Below are 11,366 nucleotides of genomic sequence, written 5' to 3'. Positions count from 1 at the left end.
TATTTTTGCGCGGGAAAAAATGAATTCAAATATTAAAAGTGGCCGGTTAGGTTAGCTACATTAAAACACTTTAAAACACTACGGACGGTTAGTTAGGTTAGTACAGCTGCATTAAAATAAACAGAGAAATATGAATATATATATAAATAAAGCCGAGGTTGGCCGAAGGTGAATGTTCGGGCGTGTTCGGGCAGGGATAGAACTTGATGTACATCTTAGGTTTCCCGTCGCGGCTGGTCGGCGCGGCGCGGCCTCGACCTTCACGGCTCGGGAAGGCCGCCAAGGCCACGGACGGTCGCGGCTCGCCGGGCCGGGACCCCGTCATCCCGCGGCTCGGTGGCTGAGGGCCGCTACCACGGGGGTGACAGTAGATACGACGAACTGAGCCCTTAAAAATTGGATTATACCATGTTACACCAACATCGGGGGAAAATAGATTACAAGTTTTGATCTCTTTAGTTTATTACATGTTCAGTTGTTATTAATTTTGTGTTAATCTAAGTTGCTGTTACAGTACTAGAAATTTACTTCTTTTCTAATTATAAATAGTTTCTTTGTGATGCCATTAAATCACGCGCTAAACCTTCCTCAGGTTGTATTTGGCGGTAATTTTTTCGTTGTCAAGTTGCAAAGAAATGGTATGATCGCAAGGGTTTTGTTTACAAATTTAAGCGAACGATCATTATTATGGGAGTGGCGCCTCTCCCTTCACTTACTCTATGGCTGAGAGCCCCCGCCTCGTCAGGGCTGCGTCTGTGTCGGCGAGGCGGGGTGCTCGCTGGTGCTTCTAGTCTCCGAACTGGCGCGCAGTCTTCTCGTCGTACTACGAGATCTGAGCAGTGACCGTATAACATATATATCGGGGAGAAACGAAGATAAATGTGTAATGCACGGATCCTTACATGGTTTGGAAAATCTGTACCGGTTGTTTTATGCCTAAAAAATCACTATGAAAACAAACATTTTAACACTTCTAAAAAAAAATACAATTTGAAAACTTAAATCCAGACATCAAACTCTTAAATGCTGTTCGTAAACAGACCCCACAAGGCTATCTTGAGTAGCTTTCAAAAACACGTCACTTCTCCTGAAGCTCTGCACACAGTGTGTGCGCCCGGGTGGGCGGGGGCCTAATTGGTGCATTACGTTAGGATCAAATTTCTCTGACTCGTCCAGGCAATTAATAATTATTTTTTCCCAGAAAATTTCGGAATTAAATCGTTACAGTACTATTTCAATATGTGAACAAAAATTATTAAACAGTCAATTATTTTAAAGTTAAAAAGGGTGCAAGGTTCACTCTTAAGTAGGTACAGCTGAATTACCCGGCGTTGCCCGGGCTAAATCACCCTTGCGAGCCGATTTTCCTCAGTTGATGGCCATGCAGTATAAGAAACATCACTGCATAGTTTCAAGTAGGCTATATAGGAAATATACTTGTAGGAGCAGGAAATTTTGATCTTTAATACCCCGGAAAATTTTCAGTTTTAACTATTTAACACCCTTTCAACCCTCCTTGGGAGCTGATTTTCTTAAAATCCTTTCTAAACTGATTTCTACGTAGAAAAAGGTAAAATACATAAAATACATGCCAAATTTCATGTCTGTATGTCTTGTAGTTCCTGAGAATTCGTGATGAGTCATAATTGAGTTGTATTTTGCTTCATACAAAATTTACAACCCTTTTTCACCCCTTTAGGGATGGAATTTCAAAATAAATTCCTCCTTAGTGCACCCCTAGGGTATTCAACAAACTGAACCACATGTCTCAACCTGGTTTATTTCACTGTACACATCAAATTTTTAACAGCCTGTAATCCTGTAATACATCCAATATTGTTTGCCTAACGTAACATTCGTTTGGAAAAACTTTACTAATTCACAAAAAAAAAAAAAAAAAAAAAAGGAGGGGGAATATTCATTTTGATAGTATTTTGCATTTTTTGCATGTCAGTATTTCTCTAAAAATTTTGAGACAAGGAATTCATTTTTCAAGCTAAATCGAGAAATATTGAGTCTCAAAACAATATCTAAGTCCACAACTTGCACATGACGCAACTTAACAAGCACCTTGAATGTATTTGTTATGAATAACCTTATAACCACATAACTTAACAAAACACTGTCCCCTGCAATATGCAGAAATTCCCTGATATTTCCCAGTTTTGCTCTAACATTCTGAAATTCCCTCTTTATCCCGTTTTCCCTGCCTGTAGCTACCCTGTTACAAACATTATAAATAAAAATAATAAATTCTGCATTCAGTTTTAAATGATATATAAGGAAAAAAAAATACATCAACAAAAACAATATGTAACCACAAATCAACAACAAAAAAAATATATTTATTTGGTACAGATGGTTGTTAAAATAGAGTAGGTGCATATATTACACATACACAATTGTATATCTGCCAACTCTAGGAAATTCAAATATAAGGAAACTTGATCCATCACAAAATTGAAATGTAAATAATTATGAATAGCATGAAGACATGAAGAAAACTAAATAACCATAATAAACGTTTAGAAGACAAACAGATTTAATTCTACATTAAACCATAGATGAAAAATGATATTCAATATCTTACTACTCGTAATCATATCACTAAGGGATTACATGGCCCTTAAAAATTAATAAAACTGTTTTGCAATACCAATAGTGTCTATGATACTAAGTACAGTCGAAAAATTTACAACAAAAAAAAACTAATCTCATGGCTTGTCCCTTATTGTCGCTATCAGTTACACTACTGTGGTACTGACTATTTCTACCTGAACGACTTTCACAAAATGTGTGCTGCAACAGAATGCTAGAGATGCACTGCCCTCACCAAATATCTTCTCCTAGAAGCAATTCTTACAAAAATCCCTAAACCTTATAGAAGACTTTCTATAATTAACTTTAACTATTGTAACAATCCCTAGTATATTATTAGCAAAATAACAGTATCTATCACCTGAAATAATACAGATAGTAAAAAATATCAATGCTTTTACAAGATTAAATTGAACATTAAAATATGGACATGATAGTTGAACATACTGTGAAAGTAAAAGCCAAAATTAAAATTGAAAAGGAAAATAAAATTTAAGTAACTTTGTGCAAATAGCTTAAACTGTTTATTTCACTTGTTTCACATCTCGTGGACAGCATGGTCATAAGAAAAAGTAAAAACACATCAAAAAACCAGCGATGATGTGAAAGGAATTGCCCTAACATGCTTGGAGTGATTTCAGGATATCATGGAAAACAGAAAAGAGGTTAGCAGTACTGGTATTTGATAACCCGGGTCTTCTGGAATGAGAGTCCGGTGTCTTATCACTGCGCCACCTTGCTCCAAGTGTAGCACAGTCTACCTCGTGGCAATGATCTTCTATAAACAGCATTTCATTTCCTCACTAATATGCCCACCATGATCTTTCAGATGCAATGGCATTGAAAAAAAGATCCTTCAGATGCAATGGAATTGAAAAAAAGACAAAACTAATACTCATAGGAAGTCTTGACTTACAAAGCTCCTTCAGTACACCGCAAGTGCAGGTGTTAGATGCTGGTAAACGTTTCTCCTGCACCCTAAAAAGCCAAACCGTGGCCCATCAGTTCAACTAACGAAACAACTAAAGCCATGTACAAGGATTAGCAGCTTCCCATTGACACATCAAAATATTTATTTTACTTAATTTTGAATTCTGGTCAATGAACTCCAGAGCAATATTTCTAACTGTTGAAGTGCATCGCCTCAATTCAAAACAGTGAGCAAAGGAACTAGTCTCTCGGCCTAGCCATCATGAGCCCATACCATCTCCAATGTCTCCAGTTACTCATAAAACAAGAGATCTTAAGGTTCAGCCTCACACGCCATGTTGAGTTTTTCAATTTTTCCATCAAGGCTATTCCTAACATTTTAACTCTACACCACCTTTACATCCTTTACATTTTTTGTTCTGTCACAAATATTTTCAACCGATACTAATTTGGTGTAAAAAGTTCCGTAAAGTTATGATAATTACCAAGTCTTCCACACTTTTTTACACCCATGAAGTTACACAAAGTGAATAATATCGGTTGAAAATATTTGTAGGAGAACAACAAATGCAAGGTATTGAGTTAAAATTTTAGAAATAGCCCTAAAATAAAAGTAATGACACAAAATGAATAATAAAAAAAAATCAACAGTGCATGTGAGACGGGAGCATTAAAGATCCTCCTCCTATCTTGAATTTTTCAAAATTTATCACAGATTTCAGTGCAAAATTATTATTTAATGTTTAGGCCTCACAAAAGCCAGTCCATATCTACGGAATCTTTTCGAAGCCAAGATCGTGGCCTAGTGCAAATACTAAGTCATCTACAGTTGCCCCTGTGAATCATTCAGTTGTTTCTCCCAGATGTCATATGCTAATACCAGACTCAAAACAATGCAAATAAAAATGTATATACATACTTCCTTAATGCTCTACCACATCAATAATTTAAATTATAAAACACAGCAAAAAAAATTAAGATCAAAGATGGTGGGTATTATTCTCCAGATATTATGCAAATACCATTGATTATTAACCTCAATATGGCCCTACATAACACCCAGGTAGGATTAATAACTTTAAGAAACATGTCATAACTTCAGGTTCTTTTACCATTTGTTTACACATGAAATGAAGTTCATGTGCCAAATTTCAAGGCCAACCAAAATCAAGAAAGAACATCATCTAAGAAGAAGCAGAAGAGACAGATGAGACAATGGAAGAGCATAAGCAAAAATGCAGAAAAAAAGAGAATTGGCAGGTAGGCAGTTGACAGAGGTTATGTTCCCAATTGATTTATGGTGATAATCTCTCGTAGACCCATCCATCATCTCCCTGGTGAAGCAATCTCCCATCTGGCACCTCCTCTCCGGCACGAGGCTTGCGAAAGCGTATTCTGTCATGGAGTCTTGTCGTCTGACCTTGCCAGAACTCCACAGCTTCAGGAACAACAATGTAACCACCCCTGAAAGTAAATCACTATATGTACTAGGAACAAGAAACTAAAAAAATTAAAAATTACATTCAACATACTACTTTAAAGTAAAAACACGAGTACAAATACTAGCCGCAAAAAAAAAAAAAAAAAAGGAAATAAATACGTACATGTGTACAATTGCTTAAATTATTCAACTACGTTAACCAATTTACTATACCAATATTATTATAAGACAAAGTTACAAAGAATAAAGTTGTCTTCATCAAAGTAAAACACTGCCATTTCTATTCATCAAAAGGTGCTTCAACTAATTAGAAGCTATTTACAAAATCAATTTGAATTAAAACACAGAGCTCCAAATAGGTATTGGGGAATGTATATGTAGCATGTCTGAATTACAATGTCTAAATATCAATTGCCACCAAAATTATTTAAAAAAAAATTTGGGAAGATGGCAACCAAGCTAGACTACAGGATCTGCTGGCAAACTACGAACACTCGTGGAGACACGCGGTATTCTCTATGTAGTACGGAAACATGTATAGCACTCGATGATTACGAACCATCAAGAAGTGTTTGTTTCATTATAATCTGCGAGACTTGTGAGCTATAGTAAATATCATAACTACTGAAGCAACTATTGAATGGGTTGTGGAATAAAAGGCAAAATAAATTTGCAATTTACATGAAAAAAAAAAAATGAAATTAATACACTTACCACCATGATGGTCGAGGAACTTCATTTTTGGTTCCATATTCTGCGAGCATAGCTTTCTCCTTTTCGATCAAGACTTGCCGACCAGCTATGGGCTTGCTCTGCTCACTTACTGCTGAGCCTATCTGACTCCCGATTGGTCGGGAGTGGAAGTATTCATCTGACTCGGAGGCTGGTATTTTCTCGACTCTTCCTTCGACACGAACCTGTAAAAAATAAATTTCTCTCTGATCCTTGCCATGTGGTAGATGCAAAAAATGAAATAGTATACATAATAGTACATCATATTTTAAACCAATAGCAACTTTGTAATTCAAGATTAAATAATATGAGATGGAGTTAGAAATTTTTTTGTGTTGTCACACAAAACACTTTCCCTCAGCTACATTTAACAAGAACTGATCCCTTCAAATGTGGCGTAGAATAAATTTATATATCACAAGTAAAATTAACTCTACTGGCACAAATTAGTCAGCTAAAAATGTAGTATGTGAATTTATATAAATGTTAAACAGTACATTTTGCAATTTTATTATATGGTACAACCACAATTACAAAAAAAAAATTACTATCATTAAAATAAATGATTACTTTAAGGTCTTATAAATTTAAAGCCCACTTTCTATTCATAAACATATCATCCACACCTAAGTGGTGATATTGTTTTGCAAGTCTTCTACCTTTCTCCTATCTCCCTACGTAAATGAACAACATTGTCTGGGATTAAGTCATTTAGTCAGATTTGTAATAATTCTCTAGCAGCATTAGCTTCAATAATCATAATTTAAACTGGCACCAAGATTCATTTAATAAAGTAGCTTGCTATTAATTCCATTCTCAACTTACACATCTATTTAAGCACGGCCAATAAAATGACAAAGCAGCACGTGGGTTTTCTGCCTAGAAAAAAAAACAAAACAATAAATTGAACAACATACACATACCCACAAAACATCACTTATAAATTTATTGAGACAGTTTTATTATTTTTTTAATCAGCAACATACAAACCTGGATCAATTTAAAAGGCTAGATATACGCTATTTATAAGAGTTGTATATTTAAAAATAAAATTTTCAAGGGTTATTATTAGTTCATTTAATATTCCTTGAAATGCTCTTAATAAAATGTATTTCTGGTAATTTTATAATTATATAGTGCAATCGCTTTAATAAATACTTTAATGGATAAGTTTTTTTTACAAACTTTTAAGATTTCAAGCCTGCTAAGCTTGGTAAACTTGATTCTTTAAGGTATATAGTGCAAATTTACCACTATAAAACCAGTCAGGAGTGGGTTCAGACATAAAAGGTTTCCAAGTTAATTGGGGACATCAACTGATATGGCTCACATGCTCCGCCAGTGTGCTACTACAGTGCGCTCCTTTTGAAACAGTAACTGCAAGATTTGTTGCTTAACGCGTGCACACTTGCATTGCCATGCTGTTTAGTTTAATTCATAAAAACAGGCAACTATAAATTGTCAAATTAATTCTGGTGTTGTTCTGTAACCTATTAAGTCATGTAGTTCAATCAAATTAATTAGAAATGTTTAAATTATCAATGTTTTCATCCAATGCAGGATTACTTTTGTTGGATGAACACAATTCAGTTAAATCAAGTTCAGTGAAAGTTCTGAATCCTAAAAAATTTACACTGATTTTCACTTTCATACTAACAAAATTATCTTACTACAAGTGTCATTAACATAAGATTTCATTTATTCAACTGTCTTTAAAACAAGGTTTTGCCCTGTCTTTAATTTGATTAATGAATACAAATTTTTATTTTATTTTTTTAAATATGAATACATTTATTTAGAAAATTAAAATAATGGAGAGATTTTAATAGTCGAACTAAGCTATTACTCACGAGTTCTCTACCCTTTCGACTGTTGTAGTTGGAGAAGAACCTGAAGCCGTCTGTGCCGAACCCTTTTAGCAGTACCGGCCGCACCGACGGAGCACCATCTCTGGGAACCACAACGCAAAACCTTTTCATTGCACACACCAGCCTGCAATTAGTCGTCTGGCCACGTTCCAATATTCACAGTACCTTTCTTCAAATTTGTACATACAGGCCTACTGTGCATGTTGACAGCATCGGTAATATTAGTACTTGCAGATATTGCCTGTTGAGCGCTGGTACTTTTAGTATGTAATTTTACAATGTTACTATTTTATTATTCCATAGCCATAAGCTACAGTTCCTAAATCATAAAAAAAACTGATTCAAACACTTAACAGCATACAAATCAAGAGTCTTTCAAACTCTATCATTAAGTACCATTATGAAGTTATACACAGAAAAACTAATTTAGTTCATAAAAATTATCTTGAAAACTCGTATTCTAACTGTTTACCATTTTCACAATATAAATCCCTTTATTTATAAAGCCACCGGGAACACTTTATAACATGTCTTTGGTAATCATAGCCAGATCCTACAGTAAAATGTGCAACAGTTGTCCAATAAGACACTGATTTCTAAAGTACTTCTCATTAAAATTAGTTTTCCTAAATTTCTCAGAGGTTGCTACACAATACATCTACAAACGTCACAATTTACAAAATAATTTTCAATAAATCCCGTAGAGTCTTTCGTGATGGTATAACCCATAACCCATAAGGCTGCGGAACAAGTCAACCTAGGATTAATGCAGAGCATTTACAAGGAACACAGGCAAAAACATATCCCAGATGAGTCATCATTAATTCAGTTTTCCATGGATTTACGAAATCAGTCCAGGAAAAAGTGGCCAGAGCAGATTTCTTTCTGAAATTCTCTCAAATGTGTTGAAGTACGCATCGAATGTACCGCCATCACTTTCAATAATACACAATCTCAAAATAAAAATGGTAAATGTTAATATAACCTAAACTTTTTCAGAATTTTTTTTTTTAAAAATTCCATAATGTATTTAATTTATTATTCCTAACATATTTTCTAATCATTCTGTAAATGCACATTACATCTGCACAAGTGGTTCTCCAGTAACAACCATTTTGAGTAGAGGTTAGGTAAGGGAAGCCATATGTGTAAAATGTTTTTTTGTAAAATTATTGTAAATATTACCCGTAATGTGAATACAGTGACGTAAATTAGTGTTGTGCTTAAATAGCATAGCCGAGACTTGTTTTCCATGAGGAATTTTCCCGATTATTGCCACCGCCCAACTATTTTTTATACTAGCTGCAAGTTGATCTGATGGTTCTCCAGATATACTTTGGAATATAGCGAAGCTAAGGCTTTTTTCAAAAATACAGGGAATTAATATTTTTTAATATTGTTCAATACTCACTTGAAATGTAAAATAAATTAGGTTGGAAAACTATCTTGGCCCTGGCTGTAACATAATGAAATTAAAGTCCCTGCCCTTTTGAAAATAGTCTCAGCTACGCTATATTCATAGGGATCTCTGGATTACCATTGGATCGAGTTTCATAGAATACCTAGAAAACAGTAGGGTGGCGACAAAAATCAAGGCAATCTCTCGTGGAAAAAAGTTTCAAATATATTTTTGTCACTTTATTTACATTACAAGTAACATTTACATTTCAAAAAAAAAAAAAATTAATCTACCCAACCAATGTACTCTTTTTATGATTCTTAAAGTTACTAACTGTAGCCCAAATTTAAAAAAAAAAAAAGGGCATATATAACAGTTGGTACCACTGACCATGCCACCTATATGGTGAGAGTCAAAAATCTTTTCTTCTGATATTAAATCAAGTGTTTACTTTGTTGCTGTGGCGAGGTGTACTTCGTTTGGCTCCAGAATTTCAGGTCTCTTGCAAGCTTCCTCGAACCACACACGGAACTGTCCGATCGGCTCCTTCAGCTTCAAGTCATCTTCCGTAAACACTTCCAAGTCATCCTTGTACTTCTTCCTCATCCCTGCAAAACAATTTTTTTTTTAAGTGAAACTTCTTTGCAGCGGGGGGCTACAATTATTGAGTGTTACAAAAATTCCAATCGCATGAGGGAAACAGTTACGCATGTGGTGAGAGAATGGGTAGAGGAGAAGAGTACATCAGCGGAAACGTCACTTTTAACGCATACAGTAGCGGTCTAATGGGAAAACGACAAGAGGGTATAGGTACTTATATAGCGTAGCATGCTATATGCTAGTTGTAACGGGTGGAAGAGGAGACGGCAGGGGAGAGATAGAAATGACGCAGCAGTGATGCTACAGAATTATCGTAACGCTGCTTGTGTTTGTCTACTCCTCAGTTTTAGTAATGGCTAACGATTGATGCTACCATAATTCTTCTATTTAATTTAAAGTAATTACAATTTATTTATTCATTTATTCGTGTGGAAAATATTTGTGCATTTAAATTTATATATATCATTCTTTTTTATGTAAATGGTGTGATTAAAAATTTTAAAAATACTTACAGACTTAATAGGTTAGCTTTAAGTGTACTTTATATTTTGGCATGTGTACACTGTGATTTGACATGTCAAAAAGACTTACAAACTTGTGAGATAGACTTTATAAGTGTAATTTATGTTCAATTGGAGTGTTTTTTTGTTTTCATTTTATTCAGCTGGCGATTGTGATTTAACGTCATACCTAAATATTAAAAAAGTTAGAAGCAGATAGGAGGTATTATCAAAGGCAACTTAGGAATAAACCGCGGAAAAAGGAACCAAAAAGTGCCAATGAATGGATGCAAGAGTACAGAATGTAGAAAAAGGCATTTTTTCATTTGAGATCATACCTGCATCCTTACTATCTTCAAGTATTATCTCTTGTTCAATAAAAAAGGTACTCATAATTTATCTCTATCTATATCTAATAAGCAAAAAGTTACACTTCTGTTGCACATGAACTTCATGCAAACTTTTTTTAACGTACATTATGGAAACCTAACCTGCAAATGAAGCACTTCTAAGAACGTGCAAAAATGACAGAAATGTGGGGAAAACATATTAAAGAATCGTTATAACACTGGATTAGGTACATTTAAATAATTTTAAAATTGTTTTTACAGTCGGTTAGGTTTGTTTTGTGAGATATCCAAGGAAATGTGTAATATGAAAATAACATTCAGATATTTCTTTTTTTTTACTTCCCATGAAGGAAAAAGGCGAATCAATGTTATATTTGAACAGTCAAGCTTTTTATCACTTATTTAATACAACCCAGCAGCGCCTTATTCAAATGATTCTTCGACGAACTTTTAGGCATCTCTAACTTACGTGCCTCCAATATCTATAGAATAAGATGAGTTCGGGATGCAAGCTTTCACACTGTTAGACATCATTGAAATTATTTTAAACAGCCGAATATATTTAAAATGTTTTGTTAAAAACATCAAAAACCACGGGGCTGTCAAGAATTGTTTTCAATCACAGAGCACACATTAGAAAGAACTGTTCAATTATAATTTATTTATCTGATCGGTATAACCTTGTGTGTATCTATAGTACTGGTTGTGGGCGAAAGCCGATAACAATTTGGAAGAAAAAAAACTGATCGGTATAAAAACTGGTAGATACCGATAAAAAAAACTCGTCACCTTACTTATTCGCAAGAACATTGGGAGATAAGAAAACACCTTTCTTAATTGATATCGTTACTATTTAATGTGACTTATACCAAATTTGCTTATACTATTCGAAATCAAATTTACTATGTAAATAAAAAAAAAACAATAACATGGACAATACCGTAGTCA

The 11,366-nt window shown here is 34.4% G+C and overlaps 1 protein-coding gene across 3 annotated transcripts; it reads right to left on the bottom strand.

Moving 5' to 3' along the window:
* Nucleotides 1-2,314: 2,314 nt before the first annotated feature.
* On the bottom strand, nucleotides 2,315-11,133 carry LOC134534160 (pyridoxine/pyridoxamine 5'-phosphate oxidase). 3 transcript variants are annotated; one of them, XM_063372295.1, is made up of 6 exons: nucleotides 10,892-11,133; nucleotides 9,420-9,576; nucleotides 7,552-7,651; nucleotides 6,527-6,580; nucleotides 5,684-5,886; nucleotides 2,315-4,992 (listed from the first exon to the last, which is right to left on the bottom strand). In XM_063372295.1, the coding sequence occupies exons 1-6, from the start codon at nucleotides 11,001-11,003 to the stop codon at nucleotides 4,824-4,826; spliced, it is 795 nt and encodes a 264-aa protein (XP_063228365.1). In that variant the 5' UTR covers nucleotides 11,004-11,133; the 3' UTR covers nucleotides 2,315-4,823. The 3 variants fall into 3 exon arrangements, with proteins under 3 accessions (XP_063228365.1, XP_063228367.1, XP_063228366.1); XM_063372297.1 differs by having other exon boundaries at nucleotides 10,888-11,128; XM_063372296.1 differs by lacking the exon at nucleotides 10,892-11,133 and adding an exon at nucleotides 10,407-10,818.
* Between the last annotated feature and the right edge of the window lie 233 nt (nucleotides 11,134-11,366).

This window comes from Bacillus rossius, chromosome 7, assembly GCF_032445375.1.
Source record: "Bacillus rossius redtenbacheri isolate Brsri chromosome 7, Brsri_v3, whole genome shotgun sequence".
In the NCBI taxonomy this organism is placed as follows: Eukaryota; Metazoa; Arthropoda; class Insecta; order Phasmatodea; family Bacillidae; genus Bacillus; species Bacillus rossius.
This window is presented reverse-complemented; position numbering and strand designations above follow the sequence as displayed.

What these genes read in the sequence shown, in the direction of transcription:
- LOC134534160 (XM_063372295.1), bottom strand. Translation starts at nt 11,003, where the DNA reads ATGTTTTTAACAAAACATTTTAAATATATTCGGCTGTTTAAAATAATT. An exon ending in CACCTCGCCACAGCAACAAA is followed by an intron (nt 7,652 to 9,419) that starts GTAAACACTTGA and finishes TGTGGTTCCCAG; the next exon opens with AGATGGTGCTCCGTCGGTGC. An exon ending in GTTCCTCGACCATCATGGTG is followed by an intron (nt 4,993 to 5,683) that starts GTAAGTGTATTA and finishes ATTTACTTTCAG; the next exon opens with GGGTGGTTACATTGTTGTTC.